The 25,993-nt window shown below is 41.7% G+C and overlaps 2 protein-coding genes and 1 pseudogene across 2 annotated transcripts in view; 2 read left to right on the top strand and 1 right to left on the bottom strand.

Moving 5' to 3' along the window:
* Positions 1-2,342, top strand: part of LOC131370086 (scavenger receptor cysteine-rich type 1 protein M130-like) — a 35,889-nt pseudogene extending 33,547 nt beyond the window's left edge.
* Positions 1-25,993, bottom strand: part of LOC131370091 (antigen WC1.1-like) — a 251,918-nt gene that overhangs the window by 116,440 nt on the left and 109,485 nt on the right. The window lies entirely within an intron of this gene.
* Positions 16,934-22,187, top strand: LOC131370097 (deleted in malignant brain tumors 1 protein-like). The gene is given in 9 exon segments (XM_058417184.1): positions 16,934-16,991; positions 17,376-17,684; positions 17,898-18,215; positions 18,330-18,644; positions 18,729-19,055; positions 20,103-20,432; positions 20,643-20,948; positions 21,062-21,127; positions 21,745-22,187. Coding segments are annotated over 9 exon segments (2,409 nt in total). The 3' UTR covers positions 22,125-22,187.

Genomic DNA, 25,993 nt, shown 5'->3' on the forward strand with positions numbered 1-25,993 from the left:
GTACTGCAGATGTAAATCCCAAGTTTATATTAATGCAATTTATCCAATACATGGTTTCTATAGCAACAATTTATTCAAAAGGGACTCCACATACATTTATTATTTAAATTTATTATTAGAAATGTTGTACTCATTAGCAATTTTCTGTGGAATTAGAGTAATAAACCCTGGGGAACATGCTGTTACACAGGGATGGATTTAAGGGATGCTGGTGTTGGCTCCTCCCCCTAATGCTCATCTCTTACTTCTTAAATCCCAATAATGATGTACATTAAATAAATAAATCTCAGCTGATTAACTTTAACAGCTTGTCTGGTGGGTTGGACATAAGTCACACTATGACTTATGAGTTCATACAAAAAATAATACCCATGATTGTTTATGATATTTTATTGCCACAATCCACCATAACATCTGCCATAAAATACCATTATTACAGTTTTAGTGAAAGTAATTTTAAATATTAATTGAATTTAAATGTAAAAATTGTGTTAATAAAAGGGGTAAATTACACCTTAACCCTTAGGAGTCTGCAGGTGTTTTGGGGCCCTGAAGAAGTTCTGACATGTCCTGACATTTGTGTATTTTTCAGTTACTTATAAACACATAAATGGTTAAAGTCTGATTACACTGTATTCAGCACAAACTGGGCTACAATAATATGTGAGCAGCATGTATTTACAAGTTTGTATATTGGAGAAAATAACAGTTATGCGTGATTATTGAAAACAACAAACAAATAAGTCACTGAAATAAGACCACAAAACACATTCATAACATTTGTGTACAAGACTTTTGTGACCTGGATCTTGTAGCCTGGGGTTTTTACTTCGAAATGATGTGACAATCATCCTGCTCACTTATTCACAGAAAACAATACATTCATTTAAATTTTCTTAGACACTTTTTGTTTAGAAAGGCCATATGAGAGGAGGTATATATAGATATATATATACCTGTCCAAAAACATGCAACAAAAACGTGCAACAGCAAGCCGGTGTCCGGGGGGCGTGGCCTTGTATGTAGATTACCCAGACTGTTTTCCCTGTGAATGGCATGTGGGCGTGTCCTGCCTCAGGTCATTATCAGATAATGAAGTGCGACAGGAATTCTGTGCCTCTCCTTGGTTTCACACGGATTACATAAACTGAGAATGTTTGTTTTCGATGGGACTGGCATCATTTAAAAGTAGATCCTTTAAGCTTCACATATGATCTAACTTGATCCGAGTGCAGGGTTAGCAATGATACACCTGCCCTGAAGCAGCGCTTGAGGGCCTTGCTCGAGGGCCCAACATGTTCAGCATGGCTAACCCTAACCCCCAAATTTCTGATCAGTATCTCAAAGCCTTAATTGTTGTGCCACCATGTGATTAAACAGAAGAATGCATTCACTTAAAAACACTAATCAGTATATTAACTCTTATTATCTTCTGAATAAAATTATAACACCTCATATAGTAAGCAGCCTTCAGTTCATCAAAATGATCCAACATTTCATCAGCAAGCATTTTAACTGCATCCCCAATAAATACAGCTTGAATCCACGACTGCTGTTATGGGAAAATGGTCATCTTTGTGGTGGTCACTGTTCCTCTGCTTCATCACACCACCCTGTAACTCAGTATTTTACTATAACAGCAACACACACAGTGGTTTATTACTGATTCATTTATTTGTTCATTAGACAATCCAGAAGATTATGATGATGTCATCACTGAGGAACAGGATGTAGGAGAGACAGAAGGTGAGTGACTTCCTGTTTATTCTGTAATGTACATAAGTTCACAGGCAGCAGAGTAAAAGATTAGATTATATGTGATTATATTATATATGGTATATAATAAATATCAACTTTCAGATCAGTTTTTAGAACAAATATAATTAAACATGTGCATTTATTAAACAGTTTAGATAAGATCTACTGTAAATATTATCTATGATATATAACATAAACATCAGCTTACTGTTTTTATAACAAATCTCCATTCAGTCAGATTAAGAAAACTGATCTGATAAATGTCCTCTATTCTCTTCATTTATTGTTGAAATATCAGAGAAATCCTACATAGTGCATCATTTACTGTATTTTAAGGTGTTACAAAACAATTACTATTAATACAATATAAATGATATATTAAAGAAGTAAATGTGTTTATTTTACAGAATATGATGATGTGGAGGAGAAATCTCAGAAAGACAGGGACCATGTGACTGAGACACGCCCCCAAAGGCCTTTTCTCAGGAAATTACATTTCAACTTTTATAAACACAAAAAATGATTTTATTTTACTTCCAATAATTTCATTCATTCTGAACCATGTTCATTTTCTCACCTTGTTATTAGCAAGTAGATTAAATATTACTTTGATTCATACATATATATACATAGATAATCAGTAAATATTACTAAATATTAAATCAGTAATTAATAATACTAATAAAGAACTAAATTAAAAATAAGTAAATAAATAATTAATAGAAATAAGAAATAAGTATAATATGAATGTTGTGTGCAATTATTTGAAAACAGTAGAATGTGATATGCAAATATGTTACATGTAGTAACAGTAAAGAATGTGTAAACAGAGTGGAATGTGATGTACCATATGTACAGGTGTGTTACATGTAGTAACAGTAAAGAATGTGTAAACAGAGTGGAATGTGATGTACCATATGTACAGGTGTGTTACATGTAGTAACAGTAAAGAATGTGTAAACAGAGTGGAATGTGATGTACCATATGTACAGGTGTGTTACATGTAGTAACAGTAAAGTGCAGAATGACAGACTGGAAGGTTGTGAGTTTGAGTCCCAGGATCATCAAGCTGCCACTGCTGGGCCCTTGAGCAAGGCCCTTAACCCTTAAATGTTCATTTGTATAAAATGAAATAGAAATGTAAGTCCTTTTGTATTAGGGTGTCTGCTAAATACCATGAATGTAAATGTAAGGTGTGTTACATGTAGTAAAGTGCAGTGTTCAGAATGTCAGTGTAGAAACTGAGTCTTTATAGACTCCTAATGGATCTGTGTGGCAGTCATCAGACTGTGGAAGTACTTTCCTGATGGCACAGGCTGAACAGACCGTTAACGGGGTGGATGGAGTCTTTAATGATTTCAACAGATCTGGTATTACATGGTTTATGCCAGATATATGGAACTGTCTTAAATATATAAACAGCTTTCTTTCAATATTCTCAGGGTTTTATAAAATATGGATTTCCTCCATGGCTCCTCATAATATATATAGAAGGAATAGGAAGATGTTTTACATTGTGAAAGCTACAAGTTTTTAGATCACACCTGACAGATAGTAATGTAATTAGTAATAGTAATGTAAGTCTTGATTAATTTTCTTCAACCGCATGACTCTGATAATATTTACAACTGCACCATTAGCTTATATTAGTGTTCTTGTTCTAATACATTATCTTTCCTACAGTAACATCTTTCACAGGGACTTGTATAGTGGAAGCTACTCATTATCTAAACCTAAAATAAACTGATTTAAAACATGTGTCTATATAACAGAGAATAGTGTATAATCATGGAGGATGATGTTTTCTGATAGGAGATGTTTATTTAACATTTATGGAAAGAGTCTCTAGTGTGAGTTTTTTGTAACAGACATTATTTTATCAGCTGCAGTTAAAGTAATCCTGAAAGTCGGGGTGTTTCAGCTCCATCAGCAGCCCTACTTCCTGTCTCCTTGTATATAAAGGGTAATGACAAGAACTTTTTATCCAAATAAACAAAATGCAAGCAAATGCAACTTTTTCCTTTTCACAGTGAGTAAATATTGTGCCTTATGCCCAGCTTTATTCAGCTTTTTCATTGTTTTTGTATTTGTTTTTAAATAAAAGTGCTTTTATAATGTAATGTGATGATGTGATTTGAGTGAGTTGTTCTTGTAGTGATGAATCTGTGGTCAGTGTCATTATAGAACTTCTCAGGCAGTAAAAATAAATAAATATTTATATACTGGTAAGAAGGTTGTGAGTTCAAATCCCAGCACCACCTTCAGCTCCACCCTAAACCCTGGACAACTCCCCTGTATAATATAATGATATGTAATTAATGAACAAATGCAAATACACACACACACACACTCACACACACACACACACACACACTCACACACACACACACACACACACAGCTGTTCTCTTTTCCTCTCTGATGAACAGATTCTTAGACATACACACAGATATAAAGTGTTTATCTGGACACCCAGTTACTGCCATGGTTTATGTGGACTCACCCTTCCTAACATTCCATGAATGAAATTCACACACACACACACACACACACACACACACACACAGCTGTTCTCTTTTCCTCTCTGATGAACAGATACTTAGACATACACACAGATATAAAGTGTTTATCTGGACACCCAGTTACTGCCATGGTTTATGTGGACTCACCCTTCCTAACATTCCATGAATGAAATTCACACACACACTCACACACACACACACACTCACACACACAGACACACACACACACACTCACACACAGACACACACAGACACACACACACACACAGACACACACACACACACACACAGACACACACACACACACACACAGACACACACAGACACACACACACACACACAGACACACACACACACACACACAGACACACACAGACACACACACACACACACACACACACACAGACACACACAGACACACACACACACACACACACACACACAGACACACACACTCACACACAGACACACACTCACACACACACACACACACACACACACACACACACAGACACACACACACACACAGACACACACAAACACACTCACACACAGACACACACACACACACACACACACACAGACACACACACACACAGACACACAGACACACACACACACATACACTCACACACACACACACACACACACTCACACACAGACACACACACACACACAGACACACACACACAGAGACACACACACTCACACACACACACACAGACACACACTCACACACACACAGACACACACACACTCACACACACACACACACACACACACACACAGACACACACACACACACTCACACACACACACACACACACACACAGACACACACTCACACACACACACACAGACACACACACACACAGACACAAGCAAGAACTAAGATGGCAGCTGATTTGCACTCTCTAAAACAAATTTTTCCCTTTATCTTTATATTATACTGTTTAGCACAAATGTGTGACCATATCAGATGTCAGGAAATTACCAACATCAGAACAGGCAGGAATAAAGGAATAAAAACTATTCAGGTGTTGTGTTTGTATTTTTAATAACCTCTTATAACCTTAATAATAATAATAATAATAATAATAATAATAATAATAATTCAGCAGCATCCTAACAGCGCCCTCAGCAGGTCAGTTGAGAGAAAACATTTCATGAAACACAAATCTCAGTTTGTAAATGCTTTACTGCCATCTAGTGGATGCATAAAAATTGAATAGTAATTTTAAATTATTAATGTTTATAATCCTAAATCCCAGAGTAAATGTGTACATAAAATAAATATCAAACTTGAAGGTAAATGTTAAAAAACTCTTGAAATGTATTTATTTGTTTGTTTTGACCACTGTTATATTATTCTGGTTGAGTATTAATGCTTGAGAGCTGTACAGGTCTATGTTGATGCCACAGATTTTGATGGGGGGCTGGTGGAAGAGGATTTGTTCTTTGTTCTGCACTAGTTCATGATACTGATGTGATGTTCGACACTGTGGCTTTGAAGCTTGTACTGAAAAAAATGAAACAGCTCACACTGAAACCCTGTACCTGAGCTTGTTTAATTTTCCCATAACCATGAGATCTGTGAGGTCAGAATCTTCATTTCCACACACAACAACTTGACTACTTCATGTTCTGGTTCAATAACAGTGTTTATCCCTTGCTCATGTTTCGAGTGTCATTCCCTTCACTAGTGAATAGAGACAGTGCTTTTGAATGATGGGTATAGAACCAGTAGAGGGGGTAAACACCGACCCAAGGGCTCAGCGTCCCTCGTCCTGTTTCTTTGTCAAGTTCAAAACAAATGAATGCAATCATGAGATTTATTAGGATCAGTGGATTAAAATATAAGATATAGGGATTAGGTGAGAAATATAGAATTAATTCTCTTCACACTCCATCACACCCTTACAAAAATAACCTACAGGAATCCTGCAGGAGTTTCATTTTTTTCTGCAGGATATCTGCTGGTATCCTGTAGGAATGATGAAATCCTCACATTGACAATATATGCAGGAAATTCCTACAGGTTTTAGAACGGATCCTTCAGTACAACAGAAACATCCAGCACACAAGCACAAGTGAAAAATCCTGCAGGATTGCTGTGAACCTCAGGCAGAAAAAAATCCAAAAAGGAAAGTAGTTTTCTTTTTTTCCTTTTTTTCAGAAAAGAAATGCTTTAGAAAAGTAAAGAAATGTGAAGACTGTGATTTGATTAGTCTGTGTTTTACAGAATGACTTCACACATAAAAAGATGCTTGTTTTCTCCACCTACTGGTGTAACAGTTTAATTTACATTAAGCACAGGTATATGAATCTTTTTATAGAAAATATTTGATTCACTGAGATTCACGCGCTTCTGTGGTGGTTTCAAAGATTGATAAATAAGTGGGAAAAGTGGTGAATAAATTCTATTCAAGTAGCACTGAATTTGGGGCAGGAGAATGTGGTTTTTGAATGCATTTTGTAGTGTGATCTGTGGCGATTGGTTTTCTCTGCTCAGCCACAGTGATGCATTGGTTGATTGTTTTTCCTTGGGGGGTTTCACCTGTTTGGAAAGGGGGGAGTGTGCTTCTCAGAAAATACAGAGACTCTGATTGTAAAGCAGCAGCTCCGTGTTTTGGGTTTTATCCACTATTCACATCTCCCCTCATCAGGTATTAAATGCATGCAAATGTAATAAGAATACATTCTTAATGCCTGGAAGTTTTGAGGAATGCAAATGTTATCCTTTAAAGGGTGAATATGTTGTTTTCGGATGTATAAAAGTTTGAAATGAGCTCAGCCTGTGCACCATGCGTGCTAATCACCCACTCTATGCTAACGATGGAGACAACGTGTTCAGGGATTATGAGGTAATGTATTTAAGGCGAAATACAAATATAACATTTTTGTGAAAAATGTAACAACAATGGTTTATCAATTACAAATGTGTGTTCTGAAAGTTGTTGATTAAACTGAGTTTCATAGACATTCCTGTTAAGATTTATACACAAAACGCCTGTAACAGTCCATTAAGTTGAGCATATGTAGGGCAGTACACTGTGTTGTCCACAGGATGGCGCTATGACACTGTTGGAACAGATTTAAGTGCCTTTAGCATTGTTTGAGCCTCTTGATGTACCGTAGTGTTGATACGTGTGTAGTGCGCCATATTTTCTTCAGTCCATGTTATCAATGCTATAGTTAAGTCATGTTCACGGCAGTGAAAATCAAAATGTAAATATTTTTGTTGTTATCGCACTAAAGTTCAGTTTAATGACATGTTTTGTGTTCTAAACTGTTAAAGACCTAAATACAGGGGAATGTGAAGAGCTAAAATGTTTTGCCTTTCCTTTTGAATGTGGATAATGCAAAGCTACACTATATTGCCAAAAGTATTCGCTCACCCATCCAAATAATCAGAATCAGGTGTTCCAATCACTTCCATGGCCACAGGTGTATAAAATCAAGCACCTAGGCATGCAGACTGTTTTTACAAACATTTGTGAAAGAATGGGTCGCTCTCAGGAGCTCAGTGAATTCCAGCGTGGAACTGTGATAGGATGCCACCTGTGCAACAAATCCAGTCGTGAAATTTCCTCGCTCCTAAATATTCCACAGTCAACTGTCAGCTGTATTATAAGAACGTGGAAGTGTTTGGGAACGACAGCAACTCAGCCACGAAGTGGTAGGCCACGTAAACTGACGGAGCGGGGTCAGCGGATGCTGAGGCGCATAGTGCGAAGAGGTCGCCAACTTTCTGCAGAGTCCATCGCTACAGACCTCCAAACTTCATGTGGCCTTCAGATTAGCTCAAGAACAGTGCGCAGAGAGCTTCATGGAATGGGTTTCCATGGCCGAGCAGCTGCATCCAAGCCATACATCACCAAGTGCAATGCAAAGCGTCGGATGCAGTGGTGTAAAGCACGCCGCCACTGGACTCTAGAGCAGTGGAGACGCGTTCTCTGGAGGGACGAATCGCGCTTCTCCATCTGGCAATCTGATGGACGAGTCTGGGTTTGGCGGTTGCCAGGAGAACGGTACTTGTCTGACTGCATTGTGCCAAGTGTAAAGTTTGGTGGAGGGGGGATTATGGTGTGGGGTTGTTTTTCAGGAGCTGGGCTTGGCCCCTTAGTTCCAGTGAAAGGAACTCTGAATGCTTCAGCATACCAAGACATTTTGGACAATTCCATGCTCCCAACTTTGTGGGAACAGTTTGGAGCTGGCCCCTTCCTCTTCCAACATGACTGTGCACCAGTGACCAAAGCAAGGTCCATAAAGACATGGATGAGTGAGTTTGGTGTGGAGGAACTTGACTGTCCTGCACAGAGTCCTGACCTCAACCCCATAGAACACCTTTGGGATGAATTAGAGTGGAGACTGAGAGCCAGGCCTTCTCGTCCAACATCAGTGTGTGACCTCACAAATGCGCTTCTGGAAGAATGGTCAAAAATTCCCATAAACACACTCCAAAACCTTGTGGACAGCCTTCCCAGAAGAGTTGAAGCTGTTATAGCTGCAAAGGGTGGACCGACGTCATATTGAACCCTATGGATTAGGAATGGGATGTCACTTAAGTTCATATGCAAGTCAAGGCAGGTGAGCGAATACTTTTGGCAATATAGTGTATGCTTAGACGCATTCGTTCAGCCCACATGGGAATTGAAAAATCCAAACAGCGTGCTAGAGACATTATCTTTTGGCCTGGCATGTCCAGACAGATTGCTAGTATAGTTGAACAGTGTTCCATTTGTCTTGAAGCTACAGCTCAAAACTGTCAGTGGAAAAGGTGTTCATGCTAGACGCGAACAACGGCAGCTGTACCAAAAAAGTATTACAACAGGTCAGCAAGACCACTTACACCATTACAGATTGGAGACCATGTCTGAATTCAAGATTCAGAGTGTTGGAAACCTGCGGTGGTCATAAATCCCGCTGACACTTTCAGATCCTACCACATATGCACTGCAGAAGGCCAAGTTTTCCGAATGAATCATTGCCTCCTTCTGCAAGATAAAGCACAGCCCGTCAATGCTGAGTCCAGAATGTCTTCGAGCACTCCACACACAGTGCCACTGGATCACACCAAACAGACAGACATGAATGATACTGCTACTCCACACTATGTCACCAGATCAGGACGAGAAGTGAAACCCCGAGTCGTCCTTGATCTATAATTGTAAAGGGTGTAGGCGGATCGCTGCCCTAAGAAAAAAAATGAAAAATTGTCATGCCAATCATTGCAAATATTGATCTAGTTATGGTTGGTTTAGTTTTGTATACTGATTTTTGCATTAGTATGTTATAACTAATTAAGTGCTGAGTTACAAGGATATGTACGATATCAAATTTGGGGATGTAATATTCAACTGTTTGAATATAGATATATGAGTGCTATTATGTACGCAGTTGTTGCATATAGACTCTAGGGGGCAATGGATAAAAAGTAGGTCATGTTAATAGGGGAGTTGGAGGAACAAAAAAAGGATAATAAAGGTGGATGGTATAAAAATCACACAGGTGTCGAGGCCGTCATTCATTAAAATAATACAATTGTGTGATAGAAAGTGTTTTTCTTTCTGTGAATACAGACATATCCACCATGTCAACTGCTACACCCACCACCACCACCCCCACCACCACCCCCAAATCAGGTATGTGTATTTGTTAGAATACAGTATTTGTTATTCTTGGACATTTTCTAAATATTTATAATGACAGTGTCGTATTAAAATCCTCTTTCGTTTTTAAGTAAAAACCAAACCACGATAACTACAACTCCAGCAGCCCATTTTTTAAAATTTCATATATAAAATTAATCAGAAAAAGTTTATTAATTCCCTGAAATTATGCAAGATCACATGGAGGTCTTGTTGCATGAAAAGGAGGCTTAAAGAGAGCCCTTTCAAATTAATGTAGAATTGAAGGCTGAGAAAATCAATCAAGAAATAAAGAGCCACATTAGTAACATCTGCAGATCAGCATCCTATCATTTCTACAACATTTTTATACTGCTTGAGTCCTAATTCTGTTACACTCTAGAAAATGTAGCCTCACAAAAACTAGCACCTCAGTATAATGATCACATATGCACCATAAATCATATCACTCAAATGTTAGAACATAATTTAATTTACCTGGTAATATTCCAGATTGCGTGACTATAGAGGTTCACTATTGAGTCAGCATATATCTCAACAGAACACAAGAACCTTAGAAAGACCCTTAGCAAAATTAACTAGGAACAAAACCACCGCAGAAGTACAGTTGTTATGGGTTTGTGGGTTTGTTGAGAATATAACCACATCAGTAGAGTGGTGATAATCTTTTACTCCAATCCAGTGGACCAAACTTTGTTCAGCTCTTCATTAAAATAGATCACAATGTTTACTATAAATTTTAATAAAGCCATGTGACAGACACCAGATTAATAAAATTAAAGACTGTGTAAAAGACTCTGGATGTTGGATAACTTAGTCTTGCTTAATTCTGACAAGATACATGAAGGTCTACAGATAGATAGATATAAGGTTTCTGACTATTTAGTAACTCTGATTCTTTATTGCATCCTCTGTGGTGTTACCTGAAACGATGCTACATGATGACACTTACCTATGAAAAGGTGTCCACTGTGGAGCAGTAGCCATCAGTGGAATTAATCATCACAGATGCCTCTCTCATGGTGTGGTGTCACAGAGCTACACAACAATCAGGTGGAGTTAAGAGCCATCCATCTGTCCACTAAAGCCTTAGGAGTTAAGACACAATCACATCCTGGCTGTTTATTACTGATATAAGTGATAACAGGAATTGACTAAAATCTCACTATTTGGTAATCAGTACCAACTTTCTGTGGTATAAATAAAAGAATAAAACATTTTGGGTCATCCAGTTATAGGAAAATTGTCCACTGTATTTCTTTATCTGTTCATTAGATGGAAGATAATGATGATGTCATCACTATGGAACAGGATGTAGGAGAGACAAAGTGAGTGTCTTCTTGGTTATGTGGTTAATGTATGTAAATGCACAAGCAGTACAGTGAAAGCATGATTATATTATTTCTGATAATATAAATATCAGCTATATAAAACAACTTTAATCCTCTTTCTGTCATCTTCCAAGTGTGTCACTTCAACACCTGAAACTGTGTCCAACTACAATATACCCAGAATGCACTGTGGCCTACAAACATGACCAACCATGGACTACAACACAGAACACCGTCACATTCCTTGTTCTCCGTCTTAGCAAAAAGATTAGAGAGAGTTAATTCACACCTATTGGTTCTTAACCAGCTGTGCTCTTCTTTCATTACACTATCAGTCCTATAAATATTATCACTCAGCTTAAATATCACTCACATCTCACCTCAATAATCTCAGTGATTATTCATTATAGTCTAAATGACTTTAATCTTAGCTGAAACCTTTTGAAACAAAACTGACGTATAAGCAGCAGTATGTAGGAATGAACTCAGAGGAAACACTGAATGCTCGAATGAGTGGTAATGAAAAGTACAGTGTGTGTGTGTGTGTGTGTGTGTGTGAGAGAGAGAGAGAGAGAGAGAGAGAGAGAGACAGACCCCACACACACACACTTACACACACCCCACACCCCTCACACACACACTTACACACACCCCACACACACACACTTACACACCCCTCACACACACACTTACACACACCCCTCACACACACTCTTACACACACCCCACACCTCTCACACACACTCTTACACACACCCCACACCCCTCACACACACTCTTACACACACCCCACACCCCTCACACACACTCTTACACACCCCTCACACACACACTTACACACACCCCACACCCCTCACACACACACTCTTACACACCCCACACACCCCTCACACACACACTTACACACACCCCACACCCCTCACACACACTCTTACACACCCCTCACACACTTACACACACCCCACACACACTCTTACACACACCCCACACCCCTCACACACACTCTTACACCCCCCCCCACCCCCCACCCCCCCTCTTACACGCCCCCACACCCCTCACACACACTCTTACACCCCCCCACACACACTTACACACACCCCACACCCCTCACACACACTCTTACACCCCCCACACCCCTCACACACACTCTTACACACCCCACACCCCCCCCACACACACCCTTACACACCCCCCACACCCCTCACACACACTCTTACACACACCCCACACCCCTCCCACACACTCTTACACACCCCACACAGCCCTCACACACACTCTTACACACACCCCCCACACCCCTCACACACACTCTTACACCCCCCCCCCACACCCCTCCCACACACTCTTACACACCCCACACAGCCCTCACACACACTCTTACACACACCCCACACACCCCTCACACACACTCTTACACACCCCCCACACCCCTCACACACACCCTTACACCCCCCCCACACCCCCCCCCCACACCCTTACACACCCCACACACCCCTCACACACACTCTTACACACCCCCCACACCCCTCACACACACACACCCCACACCCCTCACACACACTCTTACACACCCCACACACCCCTCACACACACTCTTACACACCCCACACACCCCTCACACACACTCTTACACACCCCACACACACCCCTCACACACACACTTACACACACCCCACACCCCTCACACACACTCTTACACACCCCTCACACACTTACACACACCCCACACCCCTCACACACACTCTTACACACACCCCACACCCCTCACACACACTCTTACACCCCCCCACACCCTTCACACACACTCTTACACACCCCCCACACCCCTCACACACACTCTTTCACCCCCCCCCACCCCTCACACACACTCTTACACACCCCACACACCCCACACACACACTCTTACACACCCCACACACCCCTCACACACACTCTTACACACACCCCACTTCCCTCACACACACTCTTACACACCCCACACACCCCTCACACACACTCTTACACACCCCACACACCCCTCACACACACTCTTACACACCCCTCACACACACTCTTACACACCCCACACACCCCTCACACACACTCTTACACACCCTACACACCCCTCACACACACTCTTACACACCCCACACACCCCTCACACACACTCTTACACACCCCACACACTCCTCACACACACTCTTACACACCCTACACACCCCTCACACACACTCTTACACACCCTACACACCCCTCACACACACTCTTACACACCCCATACACCCCTCACACACACTCTTACACACCCTACACACCCCTCACACACACTCTTACACACCCTACACACCCCACACACACACTCTTACACACCCCATACACCCCTCACACACACTCTTACACACCCTACACACCCCTCACACACACTCTTACACACCCCACACACCCCTCACACACACTCTTACACACCCCACACACCCCTCACACACACTCTTACACACACCCCACACCCCTCACACACACTCTTACACACCCCACACACCCCTCACACACACTCTTACACACCCCTCACACACACTCTTACACACCCTACACACCCCTCACACACACTCTTACACACCCCACACACCCCTCACACACACTCTTACACACCCCACACACCCCTCACACACACTCTTACACACCCTACACACCCCTCACACACACTCTTACACACCCTACACACCCCACACACACACTCTTACACACCCCATACACCCCTCACACACACTCTTACACACCCTACACACCCCTCACACACACTCTTACACACCCTACACACCCCTCACACACACTCTTACACACCCCCCACACCCCTCACACACACTCTTACACACCCCTCACACACACTCTTACACACCACACACACCCCTCACACACACTCTTACACACCCCTCACACACACTCTTACACACCACATACACCCCTCACACACACTCTTCACCCTCCTGCCATCTGGAAAGAGGTACTGGAGCATTCGGGCCTCACAACCACAGTGTGTAACAGTTTCTTTCCTCAAGCCATCAGGCTCCTCAACACCCAGGACTGAACTGTACAAAACCCTCTCTCTCTCTCTCTCTCTCTCACACACACACACACACACACACACTCTCTTTCACCTGTGTGGACACACACACACTTATATAGCTTATATTGTTGAGTACTTATTGCACTACCTCAAACCCTGTTATTATTTCATTACTCTGCTATATTTATGTTTATGCCTATTTCTATTTGCACTTCCTCAACCGCTGCTACTCTGTACATCATTTCATTTTTATTCTATTTAATTTTTTACATTTCACTACACATGTTCTTTATCTTTCGGTGCTGTGTCCTGTGTTTTTGTGTTGTCTTTTTGTACCTACTGTTTCTGCACTGTCTTGTCTTTGTTCTGTTTGCACCTAGTTGCACACTGCACTTTATGTGTCTAGGACAAAACTTCTGTCCTCGCTCTGTGTTGTTTTTTCCTATTTGATCTTTATGTTGTATGTTTCTGTAGCACCAGGTCCTGGAGAAATGTTTCATTTCACTATGTACTGCGTCAGATATATGTGGCTGAAATGACAATAAAGCTTCTTCAATCTTGAATCTTGAATTTGTGTAATGGTTTATTCAGGCCTGCTGTCATATTCCAAAAATTCTTTGCAGAAATTCCGTTCCATACTTCCTGTCACGTTTGAAATGAGTTTTTCACCAAGTTCCCCAATGGTTTTGGATCGTTACGGTTCCTTAAGCAGGTCTATTTGGAGTTCTTCCTGAAAGAAAAACACTGAGGTGATGAGGTTAAATTAGAAACCTTAAGGTGTTTACAGAGAGAGAAGCTGAAAACAAATGAATGCAATCATGATATTTATTAGGATCAGTGGATTAAAATATAGGATAAAGGGATTAGGTGAGAAATATAGAATTCATTCTCTTCACACTCCATCACAGAAGTTGTGCTCCATACTCCAATCCAGTAGGTGGCGGAATTTACACCTTAAAGCTGGCTTACCAACCGCCATTTAAACAACAGAACAGAACTCTCCATCACAGTAGGTGGCGGTATGAAGCTATGAAGTTGGTTCGAAACCCTCCATGAAACCAGAAGAAGAAGAACAGCTGTAAAGTTTATGTGACCATATCAGCGGTCAGGAACTTATAAAAATGGGAACAAACTGTGAGAAAGTCACTTCCCAAGACTCTGATATCATTCCTGCTGAGTTAATCAGAGCACCGACAGCTCCGTGGATCACCACGCCGGCAGGGAGGCGGAGAAGGCGGTGTAGGGAGAGGAAACAAGAGAGAGGCTGATGTTCTAGGATACAGACCAGGATAAGGAGCAACCTGAACAAACCCTCTCTGTCTGCATCTTCCTGATAATGTACGGTCACCTGCACACAAAATGGAGGATATTTTATTGAGCTTATTTTTATTATGATCCCCGACACGGATATTGAGTTATCAGTCACTCAGATCACCATGACGACCGAACAAGGGACTCCTGGAAGAAGATAGGGGGCGCTCTCTGTGTTTACATTCACAATGACTGGTGCACTAATGCCACAGTGTGTTTGTGTTTTTATTTATGGCTTTATATTTTATGGGCTTTTTCTTGTGGATTTCTTGTTTGTGTATTTTATCACTTCTATAATTTCTCATAATTGTTATATTTAGCAGTTTATCAGTAATAATAATAATAATAATAATAATAATAATAATAATAATAATCCAGCAGCATCCTAACAGCGCCCTCAGCAGGTCAGTTAAGAGAATAAACACATTTCATGAAACAGAAATCTCACTTTGGAAATGCTTTACTGCCATCTAGTGGATGGAAAGTTTTAATGTTCTTAATCAACAATAATAATCAATTTTTACAATTATTATTGTTTATAATCCTGAAAACCAGAGTAAATGTGTGTATTTAATAATAAATATCTAATTACAAGTGAAATGGTAAAAATTCTTGAATATAGTCAGAATTTGTAAAATGTCAAAAAATTAAAATTATTAGTGAAAACATTTATAAACATCAGTTTAAGTCTAACAATGGATTAAATCATGTTATAATGTTGTATTGATTAATATATGGTACGTGTGTGTGTGTGTGTGTGTGTGTGTGTGTGTGTGTAGAAGGGATGTTTAGCTGATGTAGTTACAGTGTGGTTTATCAGTGTGTGTATCTGCTCTGTGCAGCTGTCAGGCATTAATGCTGTACGACAGCCGAGTGTTTCCTCTCTCTGAAATCAGTGTGTGATGTGATCGACTCTCATCACTCACACACCTCAGAGACAGGAGGCGGAGCTCTGTTCATCAGTCACAAACCTCAGAGACAGGAGGCGGAGCTCTGTTCATCAGTCACACACCTCAGAGACAGGAGGCGGAGCTCTGTTCATCAGTCACACACCTCAGAGACAGGAGGCGGAGCTCTGTTCATCAGCACTGACGTTATTTTGATATATATGGAGAAAGTGAAAGATGCCTCGTCTGATTTGTTATTGAGGCTGTGTGATGATTTCCTCTCATCTTTCTAATAAGGTAACAGTGAGTGTGATTGGCTGTCTCTCTCTCTCTCTGTCTGTCTCTCTGTAGGGGGCTGAGTGAGGAGATACACTTCTCTCAGTCTCTCTGGGTGAGTGGAGGTGAACACATCGTGTACAGTGAGGAGGGAGATGGAAATCTGTCTGACTTTTATTCTTCTCTCATCCACACTCACACTCACAGCAGCTGGTAAGTTCACACTGATTATTCACACCAAAACATCACACACTTCTCACTTTAACAGTAGGGACGAGTTTTAATCAGGAAATGTCAGAAATTTTCCTGGACTGATTGTAACTTTATAAACAGTGAAAGTGTTTGATTGTTATAGAATTTAAAAAGCTGTACATGAGCGTACACACATCATCCTCAGGGTTTGTTCTGAGGCGTCACTTATACAATCAGCTCCAGATTAATGTTTAGAGTTTAGACATGATTTATTGTGAGGAAAAAATAACTTAACTAACATAAGACTCTGTGTGTGTGTGTGTGTGTGTGTGAGAGAGAGAGAGAGAGAGAGAGTTGAAATAAAATCTCTCTCTCTCTCTCTCTCTCTCTCTCTCTCTCTCTCAGACAGTGTGAGGTTGGTGAATGGTGGAAGTCGCTGTGCTGGGAGAGTGGAGGTTCTTCAGGATGGTCAGTGGGGAACAGTGTGTGGTCATGACTGGGATATGAGAGAAGCTGCAGTGGTGTGTAGAGAGCTGCGCTGTGGGGAGGCTGTAAACGCACCAAAATATGGTCACTTTGGACCAGGATCAGGACCAATCTGGATGTTTGGTGTAAACTGTAGAGGATCAGAGTCGACACTGAAGGACTGTGGGTCAAGGGGGAGAGGGGAGAGTTACTGTAATCATGGTCATGATGCTGGAGTCACCTGCTCAGGTAAACTTCTGTATTTAGAACAAACACTGGAATTAGTTATGTTATTATTATGATTAAATTGATGGATTTGAATTATACCATGAAATAAATGTTATTAAAATTATGATTTAATTTAAACATTTTTAAACAATATTTTATAACATTTAAAAGATTTCTTGATATTCTGTCTTGTTGAAAATTTACACAATATTTACACAATTAAATAAAACACAGGTCACAGAATGTCGAGACTCACTGCTGGTCCTCACCAGTGCTCTGGGAGAGTGGAGGTGCTTCATGGAGGTTCCTGGTCCACAGTGTGTGATGCTGACTTTGACCAGCAGGATGCAGAGGTTGTGTGTCGAGAGCTGGACTGTGGGATTCCTGTGGAGGTTCTGGGATCAGCTGCTTTTGGACGAGGGGAGGGTCAGGTGTGGACAGAGGAGCTTCAGTGTAGAGGAACTGAATCTGAGATTACCTTCTGTCCAACATCATCTTCACTCAAACACTCACACTGTTCCCATGACAACGATGTGGGATTAATATGTTCTGGTTAAGTATCATGATGTAACTTCTGTTTAAATAGAGACCACATAGCTGTCCATCAAACTTTAAGGTGCCTGTGTTAATGTTCCTCTTTCACTGAGCTCTCGGCTGTTTGTTCAGGTCACACAGAGGCGCGGCTGGTGAACGGACCGGACTCCTGTTCTGGTCGAGTGGAGCTCCAGTACCTCGGTGAGTGGGGCACAGTTTGTGCTGTAGGCTGGGATATGAGAGCTGCAGATGTTCTGTGTGCACAGCTGGATTGTGGGAGTGCTGTGGCTGTAGTGGAGGTGGACTGGTTTGGGGAGGGGAGTGGCCACATCTGGGCTGATGTGTTTGATTGTCAGGGGAAGGAGACACACCTATCACGATGTGGCGTCTCATCATGGAGTCGAGCTGCATGCTCTCATAAACACGACGCTGGAGTCATCTGTAATGGTGAGATATTAACATCACGTACACCACGTTACTGAATAAAGTCAGAGTTCATTAGAATATTTAAATGATGTTCTTCTGCTTCAGGATCATCCATGGTGTTTCATGAGGGGCGAGTGCGGTTGTCTGGAGGGAGAGAGTGTCAGGGGGAGGTGGAGATTTATTTCAGGCAGGACTGGAGGAGAGTTCTCCTGGACTCGTGGAGTCTGTCTGAGGCGTCTGTGCTCTGCAGACAGCTGGGCTGTGGCTCTGTGCTGAACTACCGCTCCTCTCCATCCACCACTGAACACAAACACATGTGTGTAACGGGTTTCAGCTGCTCTGGGAGTGAAGCTCATCTGGGGAACTGCAGCAGGCCACAAGCTGAACCTGTCAACTGCAGCTCTGGGGAACAGCTCTACATCACCTGCTCAGGTAAACACCTACAGATGAGCAGACATGTACAAAACCAGAGCTTTAAAATGTAGTTTAAGAAACAGAACTCGATCAGGAGGAAAGTAATTATTCATCATTTTAATTAAAAAAGCAATTATTTAACAGTTCATAACGACAGAACAAACAATTTGTCTGAACTATAAATGTTCATATTTACTCTCTCTGATTTACCTGTGAGTCCTGGGAGGGGGGCAGGACTGTATATAATAATCAAATGTTAATGAAATATTAATAAACTGTCAATAAACAGTCTGTGAGCTGCATTATTATTTAAATTGTTATTAATCATTTTTAACTCATATTAACATTGATTGTGTTGTTTTAAAGAGATTTCCATATCTGATTAAAGTGTGTCTGTATGTGTTTGTGTGTGTGTGTGTGCACGTGTGTGTGCGCGCGTGTGTGTGTGTGTGTGTGCACATGTGTGTGCGTGTGTGTGTGGGTGTGTGTGCATGTGTGCGTGTGTGTGTATGTGCACGTGTGTGTGTGCGTGTGTGTGCGTGTGTGTGTGTGCGTGTGTGTGTGCGTGTGTGCGTGTGTTTGTGTGCGTGTCTGTGTGTGCGTGTGTGTGTGTGTTTGTGTGTGTGTGTGTGTGTCTGTGTGTGTGTCTGTGTGTGTGTGTCTGTGTGTGTGTGTCTGTGTGTGTGTGCTTGTGTGTGTGTGTGTTTGTGTGCGTGCGCGTGTGTCTGTGTGTGTGTGTGTGTGTGTGTGCGTTTGTGTGTGTGTGTGTGTGTGCGTTTGTGTGTGTGGGTGTGTGTGCGTATGTGTGCGTGTGCGTTTGTGTGTGTGTGCGTGTGTGTGTGTGTCTGTGTGTGTGTGTGAGCGTGTGTTTGTGTGTGTGTGTGTGTGCTTGTGTGTGTGTGTGTGTGTGTGTTTGTGTGCGTGCGCGTGTGTCTGTGTGTGTGTGTGTGTGCGCGTGTGTCTGTGTGTTTGTGTGTGTGTGTGTGTGTGTGTGTGTGTGTGTCTCTGTGTGTGTGTGTGTGTGTGTATGTGCGTGTGTGTTTGTGTGTGTGTGTGTGTGTGTGTGTGTGTGTAATAAAGGTCCCCGCTCCATCAGGTTGGTTGGTTCTGGGGGAGACTGTGCAGGAAGGCTGGAGGTTTTCCACAGCGGCTCGTGGGGGACAGTGTGTGATGACTCGTGGGATATTGAGGATGCCCAGGTGGTGTGCAGACAGCTGCAGTGTGGAGTGGCCCTCAGTACCCACATACCAGCCTGGTTTGGTCCTGGAACTGGGTCCATATGGCTGAATGAGGTGGAGTGTGAGGGGAACGAGACGTCCCTGTGGAACTGCAGATTTCAGCTGTGTGAAGAGGGTGAATGTGGACACCATGAGGACGTAGGAGTCGTCTGCTCAGGTACAGTGTGATGACTGACAATAAACCTGTTAGATATGTATATGTTTTATTTCATAATGTTCCTGAAATTCAACATGATAGTAAGGACTTGTTTATGAATGTAATCCATCTAGAATATATTTTTCCATAAAGATAATATTACACATATTTAACTGTGTCGATAAAACAGGACGTTTTCAGATGAAGTGTAAGTCGTCCTTCTCTCTCCAGAGTTTAAAGAGATCCGACTCTCAGAGGGCTGTGAGGGGAATCTGGAAGTGTTCTACAATGGAACCTGGGGTAATGTGTGTTACAATGAGATGTAGCTAGAAACAGCAGATATGGTGTGTCGAGAGCTGAACTGTGGAAGACTAAAGCTTTTGGACTCAGCCATAGCGAGAGTCGAATCTGCTCCTAATTGGTTGGATGAACTGAAATGTAGGAAACACGACTCTAATCTGTGGCAGTGTCCATCTTCACCCTGGGGACAGAACAGATGTGATAATCGTGAAGAGGCTGCTCGTATTACCTGCACAGGTAAGAGGATTCTCTCTCTACTAGTTTATATATTACTGTAGAATTTGTGTAAATATTTCAGCTATAAAATAAGAATGAGAGAAAAGTCTGTTTCATGTGTTTTATTACTGCAGAAGATGGAACGTCTCTACGTACTCATGGGACATGTTCATCATTTCCTCTTCAGAAATACTGCTCAAGTAAGGACACTTAAATCTGTCATGTGTTGAGGAAAGAGTTACTGTTTCCTCCCAGAAATTGATCATTTTCCTATAACAGCGTGTCCTGAAGGGTGTTATTTCTCTCAGAACACAGCAATAAACTAACAGTTGTATTTTTTATTTAAAGGATGATATGCCATGCATTTTATCCATTTCCAGTTTCATTTAATGATGTTGAATAAAACATTTAGTTCCTGTTCTCACTTATGTTATAGCAGCTATAAACAATTATAAACAGTTGTTCCTTCTCCAGGTTCTTTTCTCTATTTTGACTGTCACAAAGCTCTGACACTGGAGACTCCTTCCATAAATATTAAATTAACATCTCCTTACAGAAAACATCACCATATGATTACACACATTTATCTTTACTTTAAGTAACAACACAATGTTAAAGCCTTTGTTTATTTGTAGCTGCACTACTGTCAGAGCTGCTGTTGTAGAAAATGAATCAACACCTTCTGACCAATCACAGTCCAGTTTTAACAGATGATGGTCAGTTCTTGTTGATGTGTCATGGTGTTGTAGTGAGCTGTGTGACTGGAGCTGTTATTCAGTGTTGGTGTGTTTCCTCTTGTGTGATGTGTGTGATGTAGAGCACTGGTCTCTCAGGCTGAGTGGAGGAAAGGGAAGCTGCTCTGGGAGGTTGGAGGTGTATCATAACTCTACGTGGGGCTCCGTTTGTGATGAACGGTGGAACATCAGGAACGCTCAGGTGGTGTGCAGACAGCTGGGCTGTGGGTCGGCGCTGAGTGCTGATAGGAATGTTTGGTTGGGTTCTGGTGAAGGGACTATCTGGATGGACAGAGTGAAGTGTCGAGGGGATGAGATTCACCTGTGGGACTGTCATCATTCCCTGAAGAACCACACTGACTGCTCTCATGCTGGAGTCACCTGTGCAGGTCAGAGGGGTGTGCTAACTTTTCAGCTTTCTGTCTCAGTGATAAGACTTGATAACTTTTATTTAGAATCTTAGATGTTTGATTGAAAGCTCAGACCCTAAACTGTAAAACACTGATCAGCATGTCATAAACCTTATTCAGGGACACTTTATTTTTATTGTGTGATAGAAAGTGTTTTTCTTTGTCTGACATATCCACCATGTCCACTGCTACTTACTAATGTTATTATTATTATTAATATTATTTATTTATTTATTTATTTATTTATTTATTTATTTATTAATTTATTAATTTATTAATTATTATTATTATTATTATTCTCCCCCTCTGGTGGTCTGACAGGGAACTTGGTTGGACAATTCAAGATGGCGCCAGTGTGTGTGGCCTGCTGTCTGTCGCTATTTGCTCTGTTTGTGTTTTTTCTGGTTTGTATTATTAAGGAGTCTCACTGCTGGTTTATGATCATCAAATGCTTTTTCATATTCGTGTTACCACTGAGACGTTTGTAAATCACAACCTGGATCAACGGAGTCCTTTTTTCTCCCCATTGCTATTGGGAATACCTGCTCACCTCCGACTTGCTCTGGTTCCACTGCCTCAGAGGAGGCGTCGCCGACGCCAGGGTACACATGGGGGTGTGCAGGTGAGAGTAAAAACCTGTCTGGCATTATGGCTGAAAGGACTTTGGCTGAAAGTGGACTAGATGACCATTTTGTCTCCGGTTGTTCCTTGGAGCCTGTTTACACCTGGTTGGTACCTGTTGTCGGTGTGGATGAGGACACCTGGATATCGCGCTTTTGCTCACCTTGTCTTAGGTGAGGCAGGGTGAATCACCGCAACCTTCAGCCTCTGGGTCGAGCACCCTGAGAAGCTGATGGACGGGATCTGGCCAAAATTGCCCTGGTAAACGCCAGGTCAATAGCGAATACCTAGCCACTTGGGGACTTTCACACCATCACAGATCTGCCATTTCATCTGTCTGCCCGTGACAGCAAAGAACTAGTGTTTATAATGACCTTAGAAACTACACTGACCTAATAGTTCCTCATTGGTCATTCATTGCTGTTGTAGAAAGGACATTAATCAGCTACAGTTACATTATTTTCTGTTTAGTGTCACCCAAATGAGGATGGGTTCCCTTCTGAGCCTGGTTCCTCTCAAGGTTTCTTCCTTCCATCCCAGGGAGTTTTTCCTTGCCACCGTTGCCACAGGCTTGCTCATTAGGGATAAAATAGGATAAAATAGACTAATTATAGAATTTAATCATTTATTCTTATTTCTAGTTAATTAGTTATTTTTTATTTTTTTATTATTATTTTTCATTTTCCCCTCCCCTTTCTCTGTTTTCTTCTTTTGTAAAACTGCTTTGAGACAATGTTCATTGTAAAAGGCGCTATACAAAATAAATTGAATTGAATTGAATTGAATAAGACTTTCATTTTGAATGACTTCTTCACGTCTCATGAATTGGACTTTTTATGTATAACGGAGACTTGAATGAGCGTTGGTGAGTCGAGTTCAATTACTGAAGTTGTACGCGGGGTTGTGTGTATTTTAATGTGCCGAGAATTTCTGGACGTGGAGGAGGAGTAGCGACTGTGTTTAGGACAAGTTTTAACTGTAAGCAGCTAGCGGCGGATTTCTATTCTGGTTTTGAACTGAACATGTTCGAACTGAAGCACTCTTCTCCGGTATTATGCGCCGTGATATACAGACCACCAAAATATAATAAGAACTTTATCAGTGATTTTTCAGATTTTTTGGCTGGGATTATGCCTAAATATGATAAGGTTCTTATTGTTGGAGATTTTAATATTCACATCTGTTGTCCTAACAAACCTCTAGTTAGTGACTTTTTAAATCTTATTGATTCTTTTAACTTTGTTCAGTTTGTGTCAGGTTCTACACAAGAGCAGGGATACACATTAGATCTTGTTTTATTTTGTGGGCTTCCAGTTGTTAATATGGAGATATGTGACACACTGTTTTCTGATCATATGCCTGTTGTTTTTGAGATCCCACTCCCCTGTCAAACTGTTAAACAGTGTGTACCTGCACGGTGCTGTCGTTCTTTTAATTCTTCTACTGCTGTACAATTCTGTGCTGCTTTTAATAATACTCCTGAGTTATTTTCAGATGCTTCTAATTGTTTTAATGATAATTAAATGATATTTTAAATGATAATTAAATGATAATTAAATGATGAATTAAATGATAATGTTTTAATTTTTTTTGAGGGGTTAACATCTTTATTTAATGTAACCTGCCGTAATATCCTGGATAGTGTCGCACCTTTCAGAACCTTGCGCTCTAAACCTAAACCTGCACCCTGGATAAATAACACCACTCGTGCTGCCAGGCGTGAGTGTAGGAGAGCTGAGCGCAAGTGGAAGAAAGACAAGTTACATGTATCTTTTGAAATTGCAAACAACAGCCTAAGTGTTTATCAGAGAACTGTAATAGCTGAGAAGACAAAATATCTCTCAGCCATTATTTTAAACAACTGTACCAGACCTCATGTTCTTTTTAGCACTATTAATGCTGTTCTCAATCCCTCACAGCATACATGTCCTGTTGAGTCCCCTGAAAGGTGTGAATTATTTTTACATTTTTTTGTGGATAGGATTAAAAATATTAGAGCACTTATATCACCTCCATTTTGTGATCCATCCATTAGCACTACATGCTCTGCTGCTTTTAACCAGTTTGAGCCTGACTCACTTTCCTTTTTAGAAGAGATTATAGGCCATATGAAATGTTCATCCTGTCCTACCGATGTTATCCCTCCTCGATTTTTTAAAGAGATCTTTCATACCATTGGACCAGTGGTTCAGGAAATTTTAAATGTCAGTCTGACCAGTGGTGTTGTGCCTGAGACCCTTGCATGCTGTGGTGCAACCATTAATTAAAAAACCTAACCTGGATCCCTCGATTCTGTCTAACTTCAGACCAATATCTAAGTTACCATTTCTTTCAAAAGTACTGGAGAAAATTTTCTCTGTACAGCTCCAGTCTTACTTGGATGCACATGGCATTCTTGAGGTGTTCCAGTCTGGTTTTAAAGCTCTCCCTAACACTGAATCCACCCTCTTAAAAGTTTTTAATGATCTCTTAATAATGTCACAGGCACAAACACCTCAGCCGCACCCCCACACTCCCAATCACCGGACTTTTAATCGCGCCACCTGCACCCAATCACACGGCGCCTACTTAAAGCCCTCACCTGCAAAGCACAGCAGCTAGTATTGAGACTGTTAACGGTGTGATAGAATACTAGCCCTACAAACAGCGAACTACGAGATCTTACCAGGAAGATGGAAGGTCAGCACGTCGGCACACCCCCTACAGCAGCTCAGCCGCAAACCGACCCATCTGCCACCCCGGTTCCGCAACAGCCGACAGCCGAACCTCCTTCCCCACCGGACCCTATCACTGCGCTGGCGGCCTCACTACAGCAAGCAGTACTGTCCGTGGCGACACCACCAACCTGTCCGGTAGCCAAACCAGCATTATTCTCGGGCGGCGCGGCCAAATGTGCCGGTTTCATTATGCAATGCCAGCTCTATTTTGAGGTGGCCCCTCAGCTGTTCCCTGATGACCGCACAAAAATAGCCTTTATCCTGTCGCTGTTGTCCGGTGAGGCCTGACGCTGGGCAGAGGCATTGTGGACATCGGAGAGCCCAGTGTTCGTGTTCTTAACAAACTTTCTGGCCCACTTCAAGGCGGTTTTTGGTGCGGGCGCTTCCACCCTCTCGACACATGACGAGCTGTTCACTCTGCGGCAAGGTAGAAACACTGTCCGTGAGTATACGCTGAGCTTCCGCACGCTGGCGGCTTCTAGCGGATGGAATGAGACGGCGCTACTCGCAGCGTACCGGTGGGGGTTACAGCCCAAGCTCCGACGGCAGATGGCCATATATGAAGACTCCAGCAGCCTGGAGGC

Source organism: Hemibagrus wyckioides, linkage group LG19 (assembly GCF_019097595.1).
Source record: "Hemibagrus wyckioides isolate EC202008001 linkage group LG19, SWU_Hwy_1.0, whole genome shotgun sequence".
Taxonomy (NCBI): Eukaryota; Metazoa; Chordata; class Actinopteri; order Siluriformes; family Bagridae; genus Hemibagrus; species Hemibagrus wyckioides.